The 27,937-nt window shown below is 47.9% G+C and overlaps 1 protein-coding gene across 2 annotated transcripts; it reads right to left on the reverse strand.

Moving 5' to 3' along the window:
- PPIL1 (peptidylprolyl isomerase like 1) lies at positions 1–27,937 on the reverse strand. Of its 2 annotated transcripts, XR_015722647.1 has the most exons (5): positions 27,629–27,937; positions 24,923–25,077; positions 11,237–11,305; positions 6,090–10,698; positions 1–1,245 (listed from the first exon to the last, which is right to left on the reverse strand). XR_015722647.1 is itself a non-coding variant. In XM_045777827.2 (4 exons), the coding sequence occupies exons 1-4, from the start codon at positions 27,682–27,684 to the stop codon at positions 10,478–10,480; spliced, it is 501 nt and encodes a 166-aa protein (XP_045633783.1). In that variant the 5' UTR covers positions 27,685–27,937; the 3' UTR covers positions 1–10,477. The 2 variants fall into 2 exon arrangements, 1 of the variants encoding a protein (XP_045633783.1); XM_045777827.2 differs by having other exon boundaries at positions 1–10,698.

Raw genomic sequence — 27,937 nt, forward strand, 5'->3', positions numbered from 1 at the left:
TGGGAATGTGAGTAGTTTATTTGGGGGATGAAGGGAACACCACGTGGGGAGTACGGAGGTAAGACAGGCAAGTAGGCAACCCGGGTGGTTTATCAAGCCGGTTATCACTGGGCAGCTGGGGCTCATTCCCACGGAGGAGCTCTGGCAGACTAGGAAGAACATGCCTCAGACTCAGTCCGCCAGAGGGGTGAGGGAGCAGGGCTGTGTATACACCAAGTTGTGGTCAGTCATTGGCTCAGTGGCTGACGACGGTGGTTTTGCGGCGGTGTGGCTAGAGCACAGGGTGAAGCGGAGGCCGTAGAACGCGAGGCCAGGAGGTGAGGGGCCATGATGCGAGGCCTCCTCCAGGCGTAGGAGCTTTTCAGAAGGGGACACCGAAGGACGGGTGGTCTGGAAGACTCCCCTCGGCTACATGGCCAAAAGAGTGAACCCCAGAACACAAAGCTTGCTGATCAGGCCCAGGCCAAAAGGCTCCCAGTCCTTGCTCACGTGAGTTGCCGGTGGTTCAAAAGCAGCCAGTGGGCGTGCCATTTGATGGGTCATTTCTCCTTCGAGGGATCGGCTAGTGCCGAGTTGCCGAGGTCACCTGCAACGCTCAGGCAAGCCAGCAGGTGCTGCGGACGTGTTGTCTGGGCCTGGCAGCCAGATCAGAACCGACCATGGCCCTGGCCCACCCAGCCACGTAACCAGCGCTCGTCCTTCTGATTAAGAGCTGCGAGCACGGAATGGGCCATGCCCAGAAGATCTGGAATAATCAGCATCAGCGCTTTGCCTTTGCCATCCAAGACTGCAAACACGCTCTCATCTGACCTAATCCGTGGTGTTAATGACGGCAGAGCAATTTCGAGAGGCAACTTGCAGCATTGATAAGGAGAGGAAAAGCACCACGGGGCTTAGGAGGCAGAGATCCTCACGGAGGAGCCAGCTGCTGCCCACCCTCTCAAGACACTTCGTGGAAACGCTGCCCTCAGATCTGCCTGGGTCAGACTCGTGATGGTAGGAGAAAAGGGACACAGAAGAGCAGAAGAAGGACTGCATGGGACAGGGCAGTGGGGGCTGCCCATACTGCACCTTAGAATAAACTAGAAAAATGTGTTCTTTCCTCTGGGTAAATGAAACTCTGAGCCAGACAGGGCACATGCATGGCTCATTGAGTAGAGTGTGGGCTGGCGTTGAGCCTCCACTTACTCGCTTGGCTGGGTGTCCTTGTGCAGTGAATACCCTCCACCACCGTACATGGCAGCCCTGGGGAGAAAAGGAAAGATAGAGGGCGTGATAGAAACCTGAAACCACCATGGCAGTAAGGAGGTGGGAGAGACATAGTGTCTGATTCCATCCATTAATAGAAATGCTAGAAGGGGCTTGGTTGGAGACCATCTAGTTAAACCCCTTCTTTTACTAAGAAGCTTAGTGAGGGAAAATGATGCACTCAAGGTCACCTGAACTCTTCCTCTGATAATAAACTCCCATAACAGCAAGGTCAGGTACCCAAGAACAGTGAGGACCTGCCTGCGAAGGTGCGGGGAGAAGCCACGTTCTGTTGGGGTAGAGGAAGAAGCCACAGTCGGCCACGGCTCTCCACACCTCCAAGCCCCATTCCTCCCTGGGGGTGGTGGGCTTCCAGCCAGATGCCCTACCATCCCACCCAGAGCCCCACACTGCCCCGCCCTTCCGCTTCCCCCAGATCACAGCGCCAGCTAGCTGGGTCTGTGTGTCATTGGGGCAAAGAGAAGCCCCAGGGCTCTTCTGTGCCAGCCCTGCAGCCTTTCCTGGCCTAGGATCCACCCCTCCCACCCCTCCCTGCGGCCCAGCGGGCACTCACTTCCTCTCTCTCTTCTTTTGCTCCCTTCCTCCTTCCAGCCACTCAGGCTTTTCCAAGTGAGGGGAGCCTCCCCCCCCCCCCATACAGTCTAGCCATTGGAATCTTGCCAGCAGTGTGGGGTCCACTTGAGACCAAAGTCAGGTTGTGGCGCTTCTCTGCTGGAGATCCTCCCCTGCCTCCCATCTCGCTCTGGGCTAAGAGGACTTGCTGGGCTCTGTCCCCTTCCCTTCCTGTGACCTCTCTGACTTCATCTCATCTTTCTCTTCACCTCACTGACCCCATGCCAGCCGTACTGACCTCCTCATTGGCCCTGCAACTCCTGTCTCAGGACCTTTGTACTTGCTGTTCCCTCAGCCCAGTCCCTCAGTTCTGGGCCCAAATGTCCTCTCTGCATGAAACCTTTCCTGGCCACACTTCCTAACACGTGCCTCATTACTCTCGTCCCCCGACCTGCTTTATTGTCCCTTATAGTATTACCCTTGTCTGTGTCCCACGAGGGTGTAAGTTCTATGCAGGCAAGGGCGTGGCCTTGTTCACTGCTGCATTCCCACCCCTAAGACAGGGCCTGGCACATCTCGGGTGCTCAACTTGTCAAACGACTCAATGAAAAGTCCATCCACCCCTTCCCTCTGAAACACCGGCTCATTCAGAAGGACCCTCGGCCTCCACCTACCAGTCCCAAACAGGGCCTGACTCTTCCCCACCACACACATCTCATCCAGCCTTCCATCCAGCAGACACGTATTGAGCGTCTGTAACGAACTCGGTAGTTTGACAATCATCGGGCTGAAAATCTCTGGGCTCCTTGGCCGGTACCACGGAAAGCAGAAGGGATTTTTATGTATTGTTTTTTACCAAGAACCTGCCATCGAACAGGCATCAGCAGGGAGACTGTAACATGTCACACGTTTACTCCTCACGCCACGTCCGTGCTGCTGTTGGCCCACATACTCCTCTGTGCCAACCCAGCTGCACAGACTACATGTGCTAGTTCGTCACCAGGATACAGAGACGAGGGAGACCCAGTCTCCTCGGAAGCTGGCCAGTGGGGTTGGAGCACTCACTTGGAATTCGTGTTCTAGAAATCTGTAGAATAATGGGCATTATCTGCTCCCTTTTACAGAGAAGGAAACTGAGGTCTGAAGTAGTTCCATCCCTTAACTTGCCCAAGCTCACACCAGTTAGCGATGGCAGGATGCGGACCCAGGGCTGTGTGGGTCCAAAGCCCCTGTCCTTGCCCAACACCGTGCAGCTTCCTTCCAGTCCTCGTTCAGGGCCTCACCAGGAGCCTCAGCGGCTGCCAACATGACCCAGGTCCCGGCCCTTCACTGGTCTGCACCATATGATCTGTGCTGGGGCCTTGACCCTTCCGCTTCTCACTTTCGCTGTCACGAAGACATAGTGACATCAGTCTGTCACCCTCCCCCTATAGTTAACCCAGTATTTAGCTCGGTATTGTTAGTTATGATATTAGAAAGCTCAGTGCTGCTGCCTTTAAAGATAATTCAACTTACCTAGACTTTACAGATCTGGAAACTGAGTTCTACAGAGAAGAGATTCGCCCGAGGTTGTTCTGCCAATAGGCAGTAACTAGAGATAAAAACTAACAGAAGCTCTGACTAGAATCAGTCTCGGGAATCTTCTCTCCTTGGCTCCTTCAAGAAGAGATGGGTCCCCTTGACTTTCTGTTGATCAATAAACACAGATGTGCCATGTCTGGGCCTTCCACAATAAAAGCCAAGGGGATTGGCCACCTCCCCACCCCCACCACCAGGCTTTTATGCCCAACCAGAACCAGCCACACCTGGCTGCCCCTGGCCTTTCCTCCTGCCATTTTCTCTCAGCCATGCCAAAATCTTCCCCATCTTTCAGGTCCTAGAGCTTCCAAGAAGTTAGGAGTGGATTCTCCTAACCTGACCGAGTTTCTCCTTCCACTGAACTTCCAAAACTCTTTTCTTAGGTGGATTTTTTTCCCCTCCTCTCCCCACTAGCAAGGGGTGTGCCCTGCAGGCCTTGGACCTTGGTCCTCCATAGCCTGGCGTTTCCCGGGCCTCAGCCTCCCTCTTTCTTTTCACTGGACTTAATTGCATTTGAATACATTACTGCCCGTCAGCCAGTCTGCTCCTGGGCCTCCTGAACCCTCTCTCCACTTGATGTAAGCCCATTTCCTCTTGTTTGACCATCTTGGGAAATGGAGGGTGAGTCCTCACATTTCTTCACAAGCTTAAAAGCAAAACTGTGTCCCTCCCTGAAGTCCCGGCCTCCCACCAACATGCTTGTCACGTTCCTGAGTGGCATGCTCAAGCCCAGGTGAGGGACAGAACAGCTGGCTTTGTACCTGGGTGGCCTCCATTCCCGGAAGCCCCTCTCAGGTCTCCCCTGCTCTGTTGCTATGAGGGTCTGCCTCTGCCACAGGCCTCTCTGCCCCTCCCTACCTCAGGCTGGTGGGCTCAGGGCTACGGTGTCACCCAAGCCCTCAGATTCTGTCACATTGCTCCTTAGCATCTCCCCCGGCTGTACCCGTAATGGGACGGCCTGAAAAGCCACTGAGGATGAAACTTTTTTTTAAGGCCTAAATGAATTGTCATGCCAAGGTGCCTGCGTTTGCCTGCCTGGCTGCCGAAGAAAACTGAAACATGCACAAAATGCCACGAGGCTGGGTTTGTGTGGAATCTCAAGTCCCCGTGGCCCTCCCCCGGAGCTGGCCTGCTTGCACCTCCAGCTGTCTGCCACGATTCGCCTGGGTTTTATTAACTCTGGGCCCTGCCCTGGAAGAGGAGCTCATCAGACACACTTCACATCTTGCCTCCTCCACCCCTGGCTAAGAAAAGTTGCCCTGATGACGGGAAGCATGTGTTCCCCAGTTCTCTGATAATTCTATCAGGAGCCGGGGGGAGGCTCAGGTGTCAGGCTCCCGGAGCGGCTGCTGACAGCGTCTGAGCTGCCTGCGTGCCCGCCTGGGGGCCAGAGGCGGGCTGCCCGCTTCTCCCTTTGCGCTGTGACCTTGAGCCCCTCGTTGCATTTCTGCTTGGGAATAATTCCCATACTGCCCTCCCCTCCAAGTTGGTATGAGATTCTGATTAGATGAGGATGTGCTGGGAGCTACCAGGGAAGAAAAATACCATCATCAAACCACTGAGGTGTAGACCGGAGCGGGGTTAGTCCTTAGTCTACAGATGGAGGCTGGGGGAAGCTGCCATGGTCACACAGTCACCTGGTTTGAAAACTAGTTTCCATGGTTTTTTTTGAGGGGAAGGAGGAGGGTGCAGAGGCAGAAACCTAACCTATGGGAGTTTAGGGTACGGCAGAGGGAGAGAGCAGACCCCCAGCTTGCAGCTCAGCCCTGCCGAGGCCCAGCCAACTGAGTGGGGCCTTCACCCACGAAATGGATGCATCCGTGAATGGGGCATGATGACGCCTTGTTCACAGGCCTTCAGAGAGAGTCAATGGAATAATACGTGGAAAGCATCTGGCACCTGGTATGTTCCCCAAACACAAGTTCCTTCCTGACTCGTTTTATCTTAAAACAGCATCACAAATGCTTTCAAGAAGGGAGGCACAAAGAGAACATTTTCTCTGAGCCGAATGTTGCCGAAAACACAATTGTGAACCTTGGATTCCCTTTCCTTTGGGGGCTTTTCTTATACAGTGAATCTGAAATGGCCATTTTCCCTGTCAGCGTAATGAGGAAGTAGAAATATTGCTTCTCCCTCCTCCCCCGCTGCTTCTGCCACACAAGAGCTTCCTCACAGGTACACGTGGGCCGGCAGCTTTTAATGGGGCTGCGGCTAGAGCCTCATGGAGAGGAGAGTGATTTCTGTGAGATTCACTGAGTTGTGAGGCTAATACAGGTATGATCCAATAAACACACTGATGAGGGTCATTTGTGTCCCCCCCCCACCTTCCCTCCTGCTGTGCCCCCACAGGCCTGGTTCAGGCTGCTGGGAAGGAGCTTAGAGACAGCTAAGCCTGGAGCCTCCCCAGCCAGCTCTGCCTGGGGACACCCCAGGATGCAACAGTCAGATTGGACAGGCCACCCTGCAAGGCAAGAGATTCAAGTTATAAGCCCTGCCCTGCCACCAGATCATTCTCCTTTCCCATACGTCATCTTCCTCCCCTGTATGCCAAAAGTGGAGATAAAAGCGCTGAACTTGGGATCAGAAGTTCCCAAGCTCAAGTCCTAGCCCCTCGCCTTTCACTAGCCATGCAACCCTGGACCGGATATCCTGTTCATTCATTCACTCTGTAAAGGCTTTGTACTACTTACCTTCAGTCTCCAGGTTGCTCCTCTTCAAATGGGCATACAAATGCCAACCTTAGAGACTGAGTTGGGGGATTAAGAGAAAAATACAAATAAGAAGCTTCCACGGAACATGGAACAAGGGCAACAATAACTTTTCATTTTAAGCTTCCTTCTGTCGACTTTCTGGCTCTATAAAAATATTTGCTATTGCTGGGTGTCAAGTAGGGGCTCTGAGATTACTTGTTGAATGAATTCAGCCGTAAAGCAGAATATTAAGCAGCTAACCGGGAGCTGGCTCTTTATAATGAGGCAGGCTACAGAACCAGGCCCTGCGGTTACAAGGCCTCCATCAATCCTGCCAGACAAAAAGGGCTTCTCCTCCATCTAGACAGGAACCAGGGTTGGTCAGCATGTACCAATGGACAGACTTACTGCCAGGCTGACATTTCAATTCTGGCCCCTTGCAGTCTGAATAGTTGCTGGTTTTCCAAATCCAAGGGGTGGCAGGCCTGGCTTAGTAACATCCTGAGAGGCAATGGTAGGCCTCTCCTTCTGAAGCAGCTGCAAGGCTAAACTGTATTCACAGTGGCCTCTAGTGGCAAACTTCAGAACAGTGTGCTAAGTGGAAACTTGGCAACTGAAGGAATCTTCTCAGAACGACCTAGATCCAGAAATTTAGGGCTAAGGGCCTGGTTCTAATCTTCCCTGACGAATAAGGAAACCAAGTTTCAGAGGTAAAGTGCTTCACCAGAGGTCACACAAAAGTCACACCTGTCTCTGCAAACTTTGCCCCAAACTGGCCAGCTGTGGTTTCAGGTGCAGTTATAGGGATCGTGAATTACCCATTCGGAAGAACAAAGGAGGAGCCAATTTCTAAAACCCAGCCAACCTTAGAGTGAGATCCTAACATGTTTTCTTCCCCTGCACTTTGCTTCTGTCTTATCTGTAAAAGAACGTTGCTGGAAAACCCCTATTCTGGTATTTACCTCGAGTAGTAACCTACTCTATAGGCGATGAGGCTCCAAGGCCATGGAGCCTTCTTCGTAGGCAGTAAACTCTGCCACTCAAACAAATGTGCTTTTCAATGTTTCCTCCTCCACACGTTGCAAGAATGTGGTGCCAGAAGGGGCCACAGTGACGGCTCAGATTGGCTCGAGGATCTGGGGGTAGGAATCATTTCCCTTATGTGGGGAAAGCTATTTTGACATATTCTGGAGACACAAATCCAAAAATAAATCAGGCTGAGGACTTCCAGAGGGCTTAGTGGAAAGGCTTTGCTGCCATACCAGCTAAAGCCTAGGTTTGGAGACGGGGTAAGGCTACGTCAGCAAATGGATCTTTATCTTTTCCTGACAGAGAACAATTTTAAATTTGATTCATTCAGCAATAACCTCAAAGAATTGCATAAGGTGCTGAAGGGGCTCCCGGTGGGGAACAAGACAAGGGCCGTGCTCTCAGAGGCTAGCTCAGTGGGAGGGAGAAGCTGTACACGGTCAGGGTGTGGATAAGGTTGGGATGAAGAGGCAGGAGAGGTGTGTGGTGGCTTCAAGGGCCACTGGGAGTACCACGAGCTGTTTTCTAAATGCAGCTGCTTGTTCTAGAAACCTGTTCTAGCTCATTAAATCCTCACAATAACCCGATGAGGCCAGGACCATGATCTTCATTTTATAGCTGAGGAAACTAAGGTGCAGAGAACTTAGGAAATATGTCCTTCACGCCACTGCCAAGTGGTGAAGCTGGGATCTGAACCCCAGTCTCATTCCAGAGCCCTTTTCCTTCAATGTCATCATCGTTGGTGACCTCTCCCCTGCATTTTCTGTGTTGTCTGTGATCTACACCATCGTACCTGCCCTGGTGCCCACACAGGGATCTCAGTGCCACGCACCACGGTCTGCTGTCTGCAGGGTACTAAAGTGGGAATAAAAGGCAGAAGGGCAGGGGCACCTGCGTGGCTCAGTTGGTGAAGCATCTGCCTTCGGCTCAGGTCATGATCCCAGGGTCCTGGGATCGAGCCCTGCATCGGCTCCCTGCTCAGCTGGCAGTCTGCTTCTCCCTCTCTCTCAAATGAATACATAAAATCTTAAAAAAAAAAAAAAAAAAGGCAGAAGGGCAGTTTCTAAAAGCTTAGTCTCAGCAACCGAAGCCAGAAGCCGTTAAAGCTCATCCTGTGCTTTGAATTTCTTCACTTTTCCAAGGCCACCACTGGTCAAGAAGGCAGAAGATCAGGTTATGGTGCTGACCGTCCCATGCTCTTAGGAAAATCTCCCCCATCCCCAATGTCATGTTGGACAAACATGACCTCTGGGATCTCACTATTCAAAGTGTGGTGTCTGGATCAGGAGTTGCCATCTCCTGGGAGCTGGAGAGAAACACGGAATCTCTGGCCAGATGCTGAATCCCGCGCTGCTTCCTAACAGGCTCCCCCAGTGATTCTTGTGTGTGGTCAAGTACGCCAAGAGTACTGTACTCAGATCCTTCTTTCCTTCTCAGAGTAGTGACGGTTCGTTTCCAGCACCCCCGTGACCTGGGTGAAAATGGGCATTTTCCGCATTATAACTCCGGGAGATAAGTGGGTGGGCATCTTATTCTTTGGTCCTAGAGGTGGATCCAATTATGGCTGCCCAGGCCAGGCCAAAAGAAGATTCTATTTCCCCAGAGCCTGAACAGTACTTTGCCCAACACCACCTCTGTAAAGTTATAAAGTCATTTACAGAATTTGTTGTTGGGTTTTGCTTTTTTGTTGTTGAGAGAAAAGACAGAGATGGAGAGAGGCTGAATGTGGGGAAAGCTTGGAGAATAGAACGTTTTGGCCATTCCATAAAGTAAATCATCATTTCCACAATTGATGGACCGATAAAAAACATTAAAGCTACAATCCCCTCTTCAATCAAGAAGCTACCAATTTAAGGAAGGCACAGTACTACCACTTCTGGGTCCGTAACAACAGGCAGGCAGACTTCCTGCAAGTGCAAGGGTTGCTTTAGGTCCTTTAGCACATCCACCGGGCTCATCTACACGATTCCCCCTCGCTCAGAACTGCCAATCAACATCACCTAGATTCTTTCTTTGGTACTGCCTTTTAATTTTTTTATTATTTTTTAAATTTTTAAAAAGATTTTATTTATTTGAGAGGGACAGAGGGAGAAGCAGGCTCCCTGCTGAGCAAGGAGCCCAACATGGGGCTCGATCCCAGGACCCTGAGATCATGACCTGAGCGTAAGGCAGGCGCCTAACCGACTGGGCCACCCAGGCGCCCCTGGAAATATATTTTTAAAGTCAGACCTGCTCTTGAATAGAAGTCCACTGGAGATGCACAAACCTAAAATGGGAACTCTTGAAGCTGAGCCCTGCAACACCAGCTGAGATGGCTGACAGGTTAAAATGACTGTTAAAACTTCATCCAGCACTTAAAAGCAGACCAGAGCAGCAATGCCAACCATCAGCGGCACTTTATTTGGGAAGTTTCTGTGTATTACACAGGTATCCCCTTCCTTTCTCTTACCATCCTCACACCCCCCGTAAAAAAATCATAAAGACTTAAAAAACTTAACCTATAAAATCTCTTACCTAGTTTCTCTAGTCTTAGGTTAAAAAAACTTAAGTGGTGCCTCTCCTTTAAGACAATACTCCTTTTTTAAGGAGAGTTCATAGTCTGTCCTTGTGGCTCACTACAGATTTCTACTCCTTCCTGGGGAAAAAATGGTCAATGTTTCTGCTTCCTTTTAATAAATTCCTTTCTTGATTATTACACATTATCATTCCCCACTTGACACCTTTTTAGAAACTTGATTGTTGGATGCATTTTTCATTTGGCAAAAATTCAATGTGGCTTTGCGTGGGATGTCTAAGTGTCAGAAACAGCAGTGTTGATGTTCTGGTTTCGAGAGGGAAAATATATATAGAGATGCATACACTCCCGGAAGAACAAATGTAGGAGACTGAAATAGGGTGTGCACAGAGTTAAGAAGGCTGATAGACACTACTTGGTTTTGAATTCTGTGGCTGTCAGCCACCGAAGACCGCAGTGCAGGCCAGAACATAAATCTCTGCAGGAAGAAGTTTGGTTAGGCGCTACAGAGCGACAGAGCCGGCTTCACTTTGTTCCAAGTGTTATCAGCACAGACGCGCGCAAGGAGGAGCATTACGCTCGTTTGCAACGAGCGGTTCCCTGTGAACGATCATTTACGAGCATTTCTGCAAATGCTCTGTCAACCTAGGCACCGGGGAAGAGAAAAGAAGCGTCCTCTTAAAATACACTTCCATCTCTAACTCGCCCAAGACCCCAGGTCTCCTTAGCTCTGTGATTTGCAAGGCCAAAATGAAGTTTAAGTACGTGTCATTCTAGGTCATCTGGAAGCTGGTTCACCGGGGCCATTTCAGAAGATCTGGGTGTGCCCAAGACAGCAGCGAGCCTACCCGGAAGGGTATGCCTTAATGATCTTCACATCGTCCACAGGGCGGTCCTGGGAGTTTGTTTCCACCATTCCTACTCGATTCACCATTCCTATGCCCTGGCACACGCGGCCAAAAATGGTGTGCTTGCCATCGAGCCACTGGGTGGGGGCTAGGGTCACGAAAAACTGGCTGCCGTTGGTGTCTGGCCCTGCATTGGCCATGGCAAGAATTCCAGCCCCTGATGGGAAAGAGGAAGAAAGAGTATGAATAACCCCAAAGTTCTAGCCGAGCGCGTGTCCCACCATCCCAGACTTTATCCTGGCCTCCATCACCAACCATGTGACCCGAACACTCTTCCCCCTGCCTTCACACAAAGGCCGTCACCGCCCGACCCCAACAACTGCGCCGTCCTAGTCCTTGCCTACTCCCCAGCTTCTCTATCCATGATGATCCCCGCTAACCGCTGGACCATGGTCCTGACACCCCCACAAAAACCCAGCAAGGTCTCTGGCATCTTTGAGGAAGCTTTCACTTTCCTACAGTTTGTAACAGCAGCGTTCAAACAATCCGAGTCCAGAACACTCGGACCAGCACTGCGAATTACTCAGGAGGGAGAGGGGTCACTCGCCCTAACCCACCAGGGCTCTTTGTGGCGCCGCAGCTGGGCAGCTCCATGGCACCCTGCCACGGTGTCAGGCATGCAGCCGGAATCGCAGCCAAGAGTGAGCTTTCCAAATCCACACCCCCCGCCCCTGGCAGCCAGATCATATACGTACCCGTGAATTTCAAGTCTGGATGGAGCTCATCCTCAAACTGCTTGCCATAGATAGACGCGCCACCTCGACCTGCAGATTAGAAGACACGAGACCAGTCCGTCAGTCCCACGCTCCAGCTCACAGCAAGAATTATGGCTCAGGGTCAAAAGATTTTTCAGAGTACAAGAAAGCAAAAAGCAGTGAGCATGCCTAGCCCCCTGCTAATAAGCATATCGCAACTACAGAGCCCAGCAGCAGGATCAAGCACTACACGGCACGCTCAAATCACTGCTTTCATTCAGGTGAGATGTTGTTTCCAAAATAACACGAAGAGTGTTTTGTCCTGCGTATTACAGAAACACATGTTCACTGCCAAATATGCAGAAAGCACAGAACATCGTCAAAAGAACATTAAAGTCCCCTAGAATCTAACCATCTACAGAGAACTACTATTTTTAATTTGATATATTAAGAGATTTCTCAAGTTTTAATTTTTTTAGGAGTACTTTAGACAGGAGGGCCCCAAGCCTTAACCCTGTGCCCGTCACAGACATCGCTAATCAATCAGCATTCCTCCCTGCTGAGCTTTGATCTGTATCCTACCAACTCGGAAGTCCAGGCAGCCATTTTTAACGGATCAGAGATGGCACAAGAATTAAAACCTATTTGCTGTCCTTGACGTCAATGAAGGAAAATAACATTCATTTTGGTCAAAGATATCCAGCTTAAGGAGAAGAGAGATGGTGGAAAGTAGCAATGGGGCAGAAAGGAATAATATTACAGCAGACAGAGTCCATCGAGAGGAGAGGTAGTGCATCACAAGGATACGATGAAGAAACGTGGCATTAGGAAGGATTTGCTAGCAACGTCACCACCAGGTGCTATCTGTATTATGTCCACAAGAGTGTGGTGCTGTGCGCCCAGGTTCTGTTCTTAGAGCAAAATGATAAGATGAATATGGTTTCCCAATGGAAAAGTGTCCTAATAGGAGGCAACTCTGCTAATCACTTCTTTAGTAAAATAAATATGACTTGTTGAACTACTCTGGTTTCTCCAAGATGACAAAACAGCCCAGAACAAAGTGAACATCCCGTTTATCAGCTTACTCTGCTTGCCTGGCAGCCAGAAAACAGCCCAGACGCGGGGAGCTAGCTTCCTTCTACAGCCTGCTATGAAACTAGGTGTTAAAGCACCACGTCCCCCTCCCCCAGGCCCTCCCAGGTGAAAATCCCTTGCATTCATTACCTTTTAGGATATTCCACCATAGACAGCCTGTCATAGCCCCTGGTTCTGGAAGAAGATACTTTTTTTTTTTTTAAAGATTGACCCTGGGATCATGACCTGAGCCAAAGGCAAGACGCTTAACCGACTGAGCCACCCAGGCGCCCCTGGAAGAAAACACTTCAAAGGGGTGCCTGGATGGCTCAGTTGGAAGAAAACACTTCTCATGCAAAGAGGAATGGGGGTGAATCCTAACAGACTCAGGGAAATCTCCCACCGGGCCCAGGCTACCTATCCTTCTGGAAAAGTATCCAACTACCAAACTCTGTAAAAATTCATTCCCAAAATTCCAACCTGCCAGCATACTTCTAAACAGCAATTACGGGACCAATATATTCTGACTAGGGAATCAAGGTTCCTGCCTGAGGTTGGGGGCGGAGGGGGTGGTGAGTGGGAGTGCTAGGGGTGAAGATGAAAGAGAAGGCCGAGGGAATCCAGCCCTAAGTCTGGGGCTTGAGTGAGCGAGTGCAGGATGAAGTTCAGTAGTGGGCTGTCCATCTTGGGCTGAGCCTTGGAAGTGTGACCCCTGCAAGCCGCCAGGATGAAACCTCAGGGCCCCCGCTCTCTAGGAACTGAAAGCCATCACGTAAACAGCACTGCAAACAAGAGGGCTAACGATGGGCCAGTCAAGAGTCAGAGATGAAGCCAGGGGTTTTCAGTCATCAAGAGATGAGAAGGGAAGAGCACCGAGGCCCCTCTGTACTCACTAGGCAGAGCTGGACCAGCTGCAACTAGTTTGGGGTCTCTCCAGCACCATTTCTACATAATATGTATGGTTTCATAACCTAATTCAGCTCAGTAGGGTTTGCAACAAAATGTCAGAAAGACAAATAATTCCAACCAAGACATTCCTTTGGGCATGTGGAACAGGTGAGAGATGGGAGGGGGACAGCAGTGATCAAAGAGTTTGCTGGTGCAGAGCAGGCTACACAGATGCCAACGATCACACACCAAGCTGACAATTGGGGGCTTCGCAGTCAAAACTTTGCTGTGTGCCTCATCCAGCACGGATACAGCAGAAGCCGGGCACGGATCTGCTCTCCAAACTCTGCACCCTACAAGTTCTTTTCCTCTTCTGTCCTTTGTTTTCAACATTTATTCTATGTACCTAGTGTTTCAGATACACAAAAGAAACAAAGAATATGACAAGCAACTGTACCTCCCCCTCAGGAAACAGTGTGACAAATCCAGCCCAAGACCCCGTGTCTGTAACCCCTGCGCTCCACGCCCCTCTCCCCGCCAGCTAACGACGGCGTCAAAGAATCACATCTTGCCCTCGGGGAACCACTGTGGTGACCAGAAGTTCGTCACTTCCACGCACTTTCCCTTCTACCCCCTATGTATACATCCCTAAAACAACGCACTGTTGCTCTGCATGGCTTTAGGCTTATATAAATGCGACTATACTCTGTATTCTTCTGCCATTAGCGCTTCTGTAAGTGATATTTACCCATTTGGGTCCATGCGGCTCTCTGTAGTATTCATTCCACTACACGATTACAACACCAATCTTCTCTTTTCTCGTGCTGAGGGATATCTAGGACCCTTTCTACATGCTTTGGCTGTTACAAACCATGCTGCAATACCCACTCTCGTACTGTCTCCCAGATAGGGTCACAGTTTGAGTATCTCCCCATTACTACACGTCCTTGAATATCTTGCCGGAAGTGGCCCCAACGTGCACCCCGACCCACAATGCTCACTCTTACTGATCTAGGTCCTCCAGCCAGAGTTTCTAACATTCGTCAGCCTGAGAGGCATCAGCCTGCCTGTGTCTTAACCTGCATTTCCCTGAAGATGTGCAGAATTTCATGCTTACTGGCTATTTACCTTTCCGCCTCTGGAAACAGCCACTTATCTACTGAGTGGTTTGACATTTATAAAGATACATATATATAAATGGTATATTATTAGCATTTGTATCCTGGACACTAATCCTTGGTCAGTGACTGCTTTTGCAAATACTTTCTTCCGGTGGACTTTTTTTCACTCTTTTTGGGGTCTTCTGATGCACAGAATTTTTTGCAGTTGAAATTCCTTCATCTTTTTATGATCTGTACTTCTACTCTTAAAAAAAAAAAAATCTTTCCTTATCCCCAGGACTCCTCTGATGTCTCTCCTTCCTGCTCACTGCCTGTGGAAATCTCTCACGATGAACTGGAGTGGTCCCAAAGACATGCAGAGTGGTCTCTCACACAAAGATGACCATACTTGGTGCTACTTATCCCCACTGCTTCCATGCCACAGCTGATGGGACCACGGATTAACAGTCAGCCCCAAAGTGGCCACAGGTGGGCCAATGACCCATCAGGAGGCCTCGGTGAAAGCTCTGCCTGGGGTATCCGACAGCAGAAGGCCACGGACCAAACCAATCAAAACCTCTCTTCTAGCAAGAGAGCATATGACTACAGATTAGCTGTCCCCTGAGCATTTCTAACCCCTTCTCTGGCCCCTTCTCCATGGCCTGCCTCAACTTCAGAGACAAGGAAGGCAGCTACTGACAGTTCCTTTTGCAGCTAGGGGTGGTCAGAAGACCCAGTTCTGACTTACTGATACAAACAGAAGCCTGCTGAGCAGAGCTTCTGGTAAAGCTACAGCTTTCCTGATAAAAAGGGACACACTCCTGTTGTCTTTCACCCATAGCTCTTTCCCCATCTTCCTTCTTTGAAAGCAGAGGTGATGTCAGGAGCAGCAGCAGCCATCTTGCAACCATAAGACAAGTTTGAGATCAAAGGCCAACACACTAACCATGATGGAATGGAAAGACCTAGTAAGCCTGGGTCCCTGACAACTCTGCTGGGCAGCTGAACCAATGCCTGCAACCGCTTACCTTCAGACATTTTGTGACATGAGAAAAACAAAAGCTCTCTTCCTTTAAGCCCTTGCTGTGGAGTTTTCTGTTACTTGTAGCCAAAAGCATCCCAAATTGATACATCTATTAGTAACAGAGTCTTCAGAAGGGGGAACTAACTGGTGCAGCTGCTGTTGGATTACCAGGGCAAATGCCAGATACCAGATCCGCTACGTTTCTCCCAGAAGCTTTGCAGTTCTTAGGAGGGCTCCCTTCCTCACTTGCCTCTGGGGCCAGAGAGATCCAAATTTTCTTTCCAACTCCACCACTTACTGGCTGTGTGGCCTTAAGCAAGATAGTTACCCTCTCCAAGCCTCAGTTTCCCTGTCTGAAAAGCAGGAATAGCAGTGGTACTTCTGTCTCACAGACTTGTTAGGAGATAGTCCAAGGGAGCTCAGCATCATTGATAATAACTGCGTTTGCTTCATGTTTTCCACTACAGTTTCCGTGCACTCAGATAACCTGGGCATCTTCTAGGAGAACGAACTGTAGGTAGTGATTAACAGTTCACCCCGGGGGCCGACCCGCCTGGGTTTACTGCAGTTCCTCTGTCAGCAAACCTCCACCACCCCTCACTGCTCCCCGCTCTGTGAGTGTAACTCTGCTTCTTGTTTCACTGACAAAAAGGCAGAGGAGAACTTCCACCGGCTCTCACCACTGAATCCACTTCCCTTCCTACATGTCCCATTTACCGTCCTTCTTCCCTTATTGATACACTGTAAGAACATGCTGTTCATACGACTACCCCACCAGACTATCCCACCACCAGGTATCGAACCAATTCCATCACCTCTAAGGAACTTCGCAACTATAATTCCTCCTGGTCCTGTATGCAAGTTTCTTTCTAGTGGATCATTCCTATCAGCATAAAAAAAAAAAAAAAAAGTGGTATTGGGGCGCCTGGGTGGCGCAGTCGTTGAGCGTCTGCCTTCGGCTCAGGGCGTGATCCCGGCGTTCCGGGATCGAGCCCCACATCAGGCTCCTCCGCTGGGAGCCTGCTTCTTCCTCTCCCACTGCCCTGCTGTGTTCCCTCTCTCGCTGGCTGTCTCTCTCTGTCACATAAATAAATAAAATCTTTAAAAAAAAAAAAGTGGTATTAACATTTCCTGTCTTAAAAAATAAACACAAAGCTCCATCTCCAAGTACCCATCCCCCTATGTTTCTGCAACCCTTCACAGAAAACTCCTCAAAAAAGCTGTCAGCGCTTGGGGGTCTTGGCTTCCTTTCCTGCCTCTGACCGTTTTTGCTCTCCATTCAGACTTTTGCCCTCACCACTCCACTGACCTGGCTCTCGGCAAGGTCACCAGTGACCACCACGTCTTTAAATCCAATGCTCAATCCTCGGGCCTCACCTTGCCTGCTCCACAAGCAGCATCTGACAGCTGATGTCACCCCTCTTGAGATCCTGCCTTACTGATGGCTCCTCCTTTTCTCTACCGGCTCCTTCTCCTCTGCCCCCTCTCCCTTCACAGATCAGACCTCCCCTTCCAACCCTGCTCCCTGGCCCGTTTAACTTTCACAGGTGTTACCCCAAACAATCTCCTGAATGTCTAACTCTAGGACCAGAACAGAACCATTATCACTCTAGTCCAAATACAAAAAGCTCTGGCTTTGACAACAACGAAAGCTTCCAATTGGCCTCCTTGCTTCCAGCCTTGTCTCCTCCTTTCCATGCCAGTTGATTCCCCAAATGGAAGCCAGAGGGCTCCTTTTAAAACAAGCCTCACTGGGGCAGTCCTCTGCTCAAAATCCTCCAGTGACATTTCATCACGCTTAGGACAATCTCCCAAGTCTTCACAACAACTTATGAGACCCCGTGACCTGGTGCTCTGCTACCCTCCAAAGTCATCTCCTCCTACCACTCTTGCCCTCACTCACCCGTTCCAGCCACCCTGGTCTGTGCTGTTTCTTGCCAAGCACACCCTGGTCTGAGGCCGCTGATTTCTATTCCCCCTGGAGTGTCCTTGCCCCTGACACTCTCAGGCTCACGACTTCACTTTATTCAGAACTCTGCTCAAATGCCACCTTTTCAGATAGGTCTTCCCTAGTCACACTATCCAAAATAACACCTCCCTCACTCTAGCCCAGTGGTTCTCCACTGAGGGGGACTTTGCCCCTTAGGAACACTGGATGTGTGGAGACATTTTTAGTTGTCACACTGAGGGGTTCTACTGGCATCCAGCACGGCAAGGTCAGGGATGCAGCTGAACCTCCTACAATGCACAGACAGCCCTCTACAGCAAAGAATTATCCAGCCCAAAATGTCAGTAGTGCCAAGGCCGAGAATCCCTGCTTATAGAGTATTTTTTCTAGATCATTTGTCATGACCTGATAGTATATCATGTACTTGGTTGTTCACAGTCTCTCCCACTAGAATGTGAGCTTCACAAGGGCTTTCTTATTTACTATTCTATCTCCCCAGCTTTTAGAACAATGCCTGCAATATGGCAGGAGTCCAAAAGACATTTGGTGATAAATAAGTTATAATAAGTTATATTTTATAGGCTCCTCCGCTGGGAGCCTGCTTCTCCCTCTCCCACTCCCCCTGCTTGTGTTCCCTCTCTCGCTGGCTGTCTCTCTATCCTGTCATATAAATAAATAAATAAATCTTTTAAAAAAGTTATATTTTATATTTTTTAAGTTTATTTTTTATTATTTTTAATATTATTAAGTTTATATACATATTATATAAATAAGTTAACAACCAAAATAAATAATAAATGACATCTTTTTAAGCTATTTTGTGTCAAGCCTGTAGTCACCATTTTACAAACATCAGCTCATTTACTACTCACAACTCCGTGAGGTGCATACAACGAAACCACGCTCCGCATCTATAGCCAAGAAGGCTCAGCGAGCTTACGTAACTTGTCTACGTTGAGTAAGTGTTCGTGTGAAGTTAAGATGCATCCCAAGCCCACCAGGCTCTACAACCCAGGCTGTTCACCCCACGTTACGTGACCTTGCCATATACTATTGCTGAATTAAATTTCCTCACATATTTTTCTAATCCTAGACTCAAGAAACTCTGGAACCCAAAATGGTTCCAGAATGATGTTAGATCAAATCTGAACTTCTGTCTCTTATTATGAATTATTCCAACCTCTGTTATATACCTGATCCAGAGCGTACCACCATAAACTTGCGTATTCTATTATTACTCTCCAGTTGTTTCTTATAAGAACTATCTTGGCTTCCTGGCAGAGAATGGAGCACTGCAAAGAAAAGAAAATGCCTTGGCTTCTAATGCTGAAGTTTCTTCACAGGACTTAGAACAGCAGACTCTTAGCAAATATTCATCAAATGAATAAAATCAACAATGAGCTTGCTGTTGGACACGTTAAATCTCAGGGGTTCCTGGGGCTACCGAGAGGAGGCAGGAAGTCAGAGGGAGGGTGACGCACAGGCTAATCAGCGTGTAATTAATCACTGCAGGCACGCCAGCTGGTGAGCACTGAGAGGCTAAGCGCAGAGCATGAAGAGCGAAAGGAAGGCCTTGACAGGATGCCACGTCTTACGGGGAGGACAGAAACGGAAGAAGTTAGTAGAAGCAGATAAAAAGACATTGAGACAGCTAAGAAAAAAAGCCGGCATACAGTTATTACGTGAAAAGAAATTTAAAAGAGGAAAAATAGTTTAAAATCCAGCAGGAAGTCAAAGGTATTCAAACTGAGAAAACACCTGGCAAAGGTGTATAAGGAAGACCATGGAAAGAACGGTTGCAGAGTAACCAGACTGAGGGACAGTCGGGGACAGAAATAGTACACTGGCTTGCTGATGAGCCCAGGATGCCTCATGCTGCTCCTCTGAGATGTGTGGCAAAACACGTGTTACCTAATCAGCAGCAGTTCAAATCAGTGACCCAGGAGGGCCTAACTCTTGTTTGCCTTCCACCACAGACCTGCCGGCTCAATCATTCATTATACTTGAGGCTGAATGCAATTACTTGGAAATCTTTTGAGCGATTCAATTTCATTAAAATTGCATCGTGGAAATGTGACATTATGAAGGATTGCAAACCAATTACAGAAATATAGGGAAGCTCCGACATGAGCAATTCACTTCCAATTCTTGTACACTCATCACGACGGATTAAAATTTTATTTCATAACAACAAGAAAGAGGAAGAAGACAGGAAAGAAGTACATTAAAGTGTTTACAGGACACTTTATAAAGAAGTGGAGTGAAAGGGCGCCTGGGTGGCACAGTCAGTTAAGCGTCTGACTCTCGATTTCTGCTCAGGCGATGATCTCAGGGTCCTGGGATCCAGCCCTGTGGGCTCAGCATGGGGTCTGCTTCTCTCCCTCTCTCTCCGCCCCTTCCCCCACCCTGCGCACGCTCGTCCACGTGCGCATGCTCGCTCGCTCTCTCTCTCTAAAATAAATAAATAGGGGAGCCTGAGTGGCTCAGTCGTTAAGCGTCTGCCTTCGGCTCAGGACGTGATCCCAGGGTTCTGGGATCGAGCCCCACGTCGGGCTCCCTGCTCTGCTGGGAGCCTGTTTCTTCCTCTCCCACTCCCCCTGCTTGTGTTCCCTCTCTCACTGGCTGTCTCTCTGTCAAATAAATAAATAAAATCTTTTAAAAAAATAAATAAATAGATCTTTAAAAAAAAAAAGAGTGGAGTGAAGCAGGATTAGCCCCTGCCTCCCCTAATACCTAATGAAACAAACACACAAAATTCCATTTGTTTCCAAGCCCCAAATTCCCAGCATCAACCAAATAAGGAAACAGATTACAAAAATTCTGAAGAGTCACCAAGGAAAGAAATGAGAGATTCTTCTGCCTGCACTCCCTAAAAGCAGTAATCAGGAAAGAAGAAGTGTAACCCAGAGGATTCTTACAAATACTCTCCCATTCTGAGAAGCCAATAGAAGGCTGGGTGGGCTAGTGACCCTGAAAAAGTTAAAGAGAAGGCCCTGAAGGCAGAAGCCTGTCCATAACAGGCGCTGGGGAGCAACATGGCAGGCCACCAGCACCGAGCACCTTGTGGGGTGGGGGAGGACTGGGCCATGATGGGGTTCAGGACAAACTACCTCCAAATATGGTGCTTTGGCATACTGAATGTCCAGTTGAAGGAATCTGAGAAACATCAGGTACAAGAAGGACATTCTGACTTCCCCTGAAGTAGGTCCTAAGACCCTCTTGCGAGAGGTGCTGTCCCTATACCTGGGGGAAAAGAACATCTCATCTCTAAGACAGAAGAACCCCCAGAGGAATCTGAAAGAACAGGCCTTGCTGTTTCCCCCAGTTTGCTACATTTAGTTTAGACCCCCTTTGTCCTATCACATTTTCCCACAAATTCCCACTCCTTGTCAAATCTAGCACAAAAACACTCAGGTACAACCAATTCTTTGGGTCTTCATTTCTTTATCAAGGCCATGGTGTCATCAAAACTTACAGCAAACAAGGGCACCTGGGTGGCTCGGTCAGTGAAGCATCTGCCTTCGGCTAAGGTCATGATCCCAGGGTCCCACTTTGGGCTCCCTGCTCAGTGGGGAGTCTGCTTCTCCCTTCAAGCCCCCCCACCCCCCCCCCCCCCGCTTGTACGCATGCGCGTGTTCACGCGCGCGCGCGCGCGCGCTCTCTCTCACAAATAAATAAAATCTTTTTTTTTTTTTTTAAAGATTTTATTTATTTATGTGACAGAGAGACAGCCAGCGAGAGAGGGAACACAGCAGGCGAGTGAGAGGAAGAAGCAGGCTCCCAGCGGAGGAGCCCGATGTGGGACTCGATCCCCCAACGCCAGGATCACGCCCTGAGCCGAAGGCAGACGCTTTAACGACTGCGCTACCCAGGCGCCCCACGAATAAATAAAATCTTAAAAACAAAACAAAACAAAACTTACAGCAAACAACTTTGTATGCTCTTCTCTCATTAATTTGTCTTGTTATAGAGACCCAGCTACAGGAAATGAATAAAAAGGGTAGGAGGATCTTTCTTCTCCACTACAGCTATTCTCAGGGGACTAGGGCTGGGGAAGAGGGATACCACTGATTGGTGGAGGGACCCATGGGCAGGACTTTAATGGAGGCTGGGAAAACAGAACAGAGGCTAGCCCTCCCATAAGGTGCACTCAGCATTAGCTCTCCTACCACCTCATCAGGCTGGAATAGAATGGAAAGAAAACAACCTAACATCTGGAATGGGGAAGACAACTGGTCCCACAAAGGTGGGGACAACAACAAAGAGAATCCACTTATGCTGTATCTGAGCAAATAAAAGGTATGGACAGCATCAGAGTTGACATTAAGCAAGGACAAGATGAAAAGAAATGGCACAGAAGCAATGCACACATATTACGACAAATGGAAAGGAGAAAAAGCAAGCAAGCACGTAAGGAAAAAAAAAACCACACCTCAGGAACTCAGTCTGGGAGAAAACACAGTCCAAGAAGGGCTTCTCTGCAGCTGTCTCAAGCTAGAGATGCCTCAACAGAAATAAGAATCCAATAAAACAAGAGCTCAAAGACAAGATAATAAATCAACAGAATAAGGTGAGGGGCGCCTGGGTGGCACAGCGGTTAAGCGCCTGCCTTCGGCTCAGGGCGTGATCCCGGCGTTATGGGATCGAGCCCCACGTCAGGCTCCTCCGCTATGAGCCTGCTTCTTCCTCTCCCACTCCCCCTGCTTGTGTTCCTGCTCTCACTGGCTGTCTCTATCTCTGTCGAATAAATAAATAAAATCTTAAAAAAAAAAAAAAAAGAATAAGGTGAAAAGACTGCAGAGCTAAGGAGACAGACTGAGAGTCCAATGACACCAGTAAGGAGCTAATAGATCAATTAGAGCAGTAAAGAACAGAATGGACATGACTAAAAGTTGAATAAGGCACAGAGTAAAGGTCTGTCATTATCTCAGTAGATGCAGGAAAAAATAGAAAAACATCACCTCACACACTCAAAAGAAATACAATAGATATGGAAGGCAGAGGTCATGAAACAGAGTAACTAGTTCCCTGAAACAGAAAATCAGAGCAAGTAACAGAGGAAATATTCAAAAATACGAATCAAAATATTTTCCCCAAGCTGAAGGAAGGAGTAAATCTGGCCTCAGTAGTCTCCAAAGCCACGCTTAAAACCAGAAGGCAACAGAGCAGAACCGTCGAAAATGATCTGAGGGGACAAGTGTGGCCCAAGAACAGTAGAACCAAGTAGAACCAAGAACATGGTCTTTTTCAAATTCTCCAATATGATTGAGTTACAAAATATAACACCCCCCCAGCCCTTGCAATAAAAACCACTCAACAGGAAATTCTGCTAACACCTGGGAACAGAAAAGCCTAGTGGTGGGCACTGAACCCTCTGAAATGCAGAACCCATACTGTAGCTGAGGGAATCAGCACAGAGTGGAAAATGTACTCTGACAAGGAAAAATTAAAATAACGACAAAAACCGAGAGCGAGGGAGGCAGTGTAGGTGTATACGGATACATCTACATGCATCTATATACCTGTCCCCGGTTCACAGCAGAGCTCCTAAAACTCCTGTAATTTCCAAGTGACGAGAACATTAGGAGCATCTCTTGTCCTCATATTTGGTCTCTGACCTGTCCCTGAAACAGAGCTTCTAAAACCCTTTTAAATTCCAAAGTGGTAAGAGCACCAGAAGCATCTTTTGTTCTAATGAGGCAGGTGGGCTCTGAATGGCTCCTGGATGGGGACCGGTCACCAGAAAGACCCAGCCATGATTAGAAGCTTGGAATTTTCAGTCCGCACCACCCCCTGCTTCTCCAGAGAGGGGAGGGGAGCTGGAAATGGGGGTAACAATTGATCACGCCTACATGAAGAAGCCTCCATAAAATCCCAAGAGTACGAGGTTCAGAGAGCTTCCAGGTGGGCAAACACATCCCTTCCAGGAGGATGACACACGCAAACTCCACAGGGACAGAAGCTCCTGCTCTCGGGACCCTCCCAGACCTCACCTTATTCAGCTGTTCATCCTGTTGTTCATCCGTATCCTTTACCATATCCTTTAATAAACTGGTGAACGTGTTTCCACGAGTTGTCAACTGCTCTGGCAAATTGATTGAACCCAAGGAGGGGATTATTGGAACATCTTATAACCTAGGCTTGGGACTGAAGTGGGGTGGGGAGCAGGGAGCAATCTTGTGGGACTGGGCCTTAACCTGTGGGATCTGATGCTATCTCTGGTTAGATGATGTTGGAACTGAGCTAAATAGTAAGACACTCTCTAGGTGTCACAGAATTGCTTGTGGGGGGTAAACCTCCATACATTTGGTGACCAGAAGTGTCAGAAGTAAAGTCATCTGTGTGAGTAGTAAAGGAGACATGCAGGAGAAAAACACAGAAGGAAAGAACTAGGTTTTTCCCAACACAGAAGGCAGACAAAATGGAGTTTTTCCTAAACAACAGGAATGGGTAGAAATTTAAGTACTAATTGCCTCACCTTTCATAGCAGGAAATCAATTTTTTGGATATATATACAAAATTAAATATATTTTTATGTTTTAAAAACAATAGCATGCATGACATAGCCTATTCTCCTGAAATTATTTCCATTTAGCTAGGTATCCATCCATCCATCCTTCTGACTATGTATCTGAAAAGAATAATGGCCACCAACAGTTAACATCAATCGTTTCTAAGAAGTGGGAATATTGTGGGAATAATTAATCACCAATAGTGGTTAAAAATATTTAGGAAGTGGGGCGCCTGGGTGGCACAGTGGTTAAGCGTCTGCCTTCGGCTCAGGGCGTGATCCCGGCGTTATGGGATCGAGCCCCACATCAGGCTCCTCCGCTATGAGCCTGCTTCTTCCTCTCCCACTCCCCCTGCTTGTGTTCCCTCTCTCGCTGGCTGTCTCTATCTCTGTCAAATAAATAGATAAAATCTTTAAAAAAAAAAATATTTACGAAGTATACTATGAGAGTTCTTTTTCATAGTTTCCTATACTGTATTTTTTAAAAAGATTTTATTTATTTATTTATTTTGAGAAAAGAGTGCACGAGCAGGGGGAGGGGCAGAGGGAGAGGGAGAATCTCAAGCTGACTCCATGCAGGCAGGGCTTGATCTCAAGATGCTGAGATCATGACCTGAGCCAAAATCGAAAGTTGGACCATCAATCAACTGAGCCACCCAGGCGCCCCTATACTGTACTTTCTATATGTGTCCGTTTACATTAAAAAAAATTGAATGCCTCCAGTCATAAAGGATAAACAGAAAACAACGGAGAATGACAAAGAAGAACAAGACTAAGAAAAAAGACTGCCAGAGAATATATCAAACTTAAAGGCAAAAAAACAGAAGCGGGAATCAGCAGAGAGACAGTGCAGACTGAGAAGCGAGGGGCCTTGAAACTAATGCTAGCAGCCACTGATTTCACTAATAAAGCCCATCGAAATGAGTACTCCCAGATTTGTACCTCCATCCCAGACCTTTCCGTGGACTCCACACTCGTATCCCTTTACTTATTCAACATCTCTACCTGAAGATTTGACAAGCATTTCAAATGTTAACGTGTCCAAAACCAAAACCAAATTTTTGATTTTTCCCCTCCACACATGCTCCTCTCTCAGCCTTCCCTATTTTGCTAAATTTGGCCAAAGTCGGCTTAACTATACCTGTCCCTGTTGGGTCACCTCCCTGGATCATGAAGTCTTTGATGATCCTGTGGAATTTGGTGCCATTGTAGTAACCTCGACGTGCCAACTCAGCAAAATTCTTACAGGTCTTCGGAGCATGCTTCCAGTATAACTCCAGCACGATGATTCCCATGCTGCAGGGGGAGATGGCAATAGAGTTCCAGTCAAGAACAAGGTCACAGCAGCAGGAATATTATGGGATTGATCCAGGACGCTTTATCTTCAAGCTTCTATTAAGTCATGAAATTGTAATACACATCAGATTTTATGCTCGGCAAAGGAAAACATCACAATCACAACAAACACAGAAAACTTCTTTGAGTAAAACACATCGGAGCTTCTGGTACTTCTTTTAAACAAAATCATTGTGGACAACTAAACATTCGAACTAGCTTTATATATTTAAAAAATCACTGATCGTGGGAAACCAATATAACCAACCCTTAAACTGGGAAAAAAAATTGCACTTAATTTGTAATTTTTTTTAAAGGAGGACACTAACATATCAGGAATTTGTACTTATTTATATGTGCATCAATTTCTGGGTGGGGATAGAAACGGATAAATGGGAAACAGGAAGGCTCTCAATGAGTATCTTTTTTTAAACTTTTGTATTTCTGAACCATGTAACTACATTACCTATTTGTAAAAATTCTGATGGAAAAAAAAAAAGGTACAGTTTGTGTGTATTTAGGAGGGGTGCAACAAATGCAAACCTGATTACTTCAAATCTCTGTACCTACCAAATGGGACAAGCACTTTCCCCCCTGAAGTACAGCTAAGGAGAAGCAAAAAGGTAAAAGACTTAGACAGGTGCCTTCCCCTCCACTCCATCACTCACCTAGATTTTAAGCTCCAAGAATGTGAAAATTAAGGCAACTCTGTATAGCCTGGATACCTAGTGCCAAGCACAGTGTAAGCACTCTATAAATACATATATACAGATACAGATAGATATAGATAAAGATATATCTATCGTATGTGCTAGAACATAGCTTTCTAAAAGCTTTTCTACCGGCAATTCATCCTTCACACTACTAACATCAACATGGATTAACAGCTACTCTGTACAAGGCACAGTTCTAGGTGCTTTTCCCCTCATGGAGCTTATATTCTGGTGCACACTTTTTAAATACAGGGAATAACTTTTTGGAATGGCAAACAGGAAATACCCATACAATTTGAAAACTGCATACCTGTTGACAGCAATTTCAACTTCAAAGTATTCTATAGTAAAACTTACAAATGTGCCTGAGGATACAGTATGTACAAGGGTATTTATTCCAGTATTTGTCTAACAAAAAACAAGAGGCATTTCAAGTGTCCCTCAAAGAGGAAATGACTAAAATACAAAGTATCAATACTATGGGAAGCCACATTAGCAAGTGAAAGAAAAGCAAATTACAGGGGAAAAAACATACACAGTATGATCACATGATCCTGTTTTTAAGAAACAGAACATAAAAGAAAAATGTTTATACATTCACAGAGAAAGATGTAGGTCATCCAATGAACTGTTACCTATTTCTACAGGAAGAGGTGGCTTTCATTTACTCTATGCACTTCTACACCGCTTGGATTTAAATTTCGATTTATTTTGTAACTTAAAAAAAATGGTAACAGGTGAATTCAGAAATTACTTTCAAGTTGGGGCCTGAAGAAGTAGAATTTTGCCATATACGGTGGGAAAGATGACCAGGGAGCAAAAGCAACACCTGAGAACTGTGCTCTGGGGGAAAACGGCATGGCCAAGAGCAGAAAGTACACAGAAAACCAGGGACTGGACCTTGGCTACTGATGGAGGAATGGCAGAAGATGTGGCAAGAGGGCTAGGCAAAGGACAGATGAAAAAAAATTTCAATGTCCGATTATGACTAATTTTATACTGTTGTAGCAGTAAGAAGTTACTTATGGTTATTTGTCCTACTTTGGAAAGATCACTTAGGACTTTTTCCAAAAAGGGAATGGAATGAACTGCGCTGAAGAACCGAGCACGTGAGGCAGACAGACCAGGCTCCAAATGAGGTTCCCCTACTTTAACTAGGTATTCGGGTTTGGTCAAATCATTAAATCCGTACATTCTGGCATTCCCCTGCTAAAATGGGAGAGAAGGTAGAATCACACCTACATGATTTGAGTTGCTAAGTGGATTAAACTAAATGAGACACTACGTCAGGGGCATGGCACTAACTGGTTGGTGCTCGATGATGCTGCTCTTTGATAGTGGGGAAATGTGCTTCTTCCTGTGCCTTCCTAGTAATTTGTTTATACAACTGAACTACTTACAACGTCAGTAGTTACACGTCTGCCCCTTTCACAACACTGCAAGGTCCTAAATGCAAGGCGGTGTGTCTTATGCACCTCTATCCTGATTCCAGACCCGATGTCGCCCGCTTGTAGACGCAACACACGCTTGTTGAATGAATGGATGAATGGACCACGAGGCGCGAGGAGGGCAGCCAGACAGCTGTCGCTGAGGTTTCAGGGCCAGCCGGTGCGGAGCTCGGACGCGGGCGGTGGCGGTCCCCATTCAGCCCTCAGGGGGCCCCCACGGCCGCCGCGACACGCTTCCCCCACGAGGAGGCCGTGCTCCCGGGGGAGCGCACCGGGAACCCAGCCCCGCGGCAAAGCCCGGGCTCCGCGTCGCCTCCACCAGCCCAGCCCCAGTGGCCCGACCCCTCTCACCTGGTCTCCAAGTATACGTTGGGCGGCTGCCAGGAGTCTGGGGGGATCGCCGCCATAGCGCAGCCGGCGGAATCCTGCAGTAAAGCTACTTCCGGTGTCGGTTCGTGGGGACCCTCTGCTGCTGCGCACACTTCCGGTCTTCGTCGTTCAACTTTTGCGATGTCAAGATTTGGGGGGCTGAGACGAGGAAGAAGAAGGACCCCCCTTCCAAGGCCCAGAAGCTGGGATGCGAGGCGAGAAAAAGCTGGCTGCAAGGACGGAGAAAAGTGCAAGCTCCATTGTAGAGGTAGTCTCCAGGTGAGGAGACGG

The sequence above is a fragment of the Ursus americanus genome, chromosome 32, assembly GCF_024610735.1.
Source record: "Ursus americanus isolate L20-20 chromosome 32, mUrsAme1.1.p, whole genome shotgun sequence".
Taxonomy (NCBI): Eukaryota; Metazoa; Chordata; class Mammalia; order Carnivora; family Ursidae; genus Ursus; species Ursus americanus.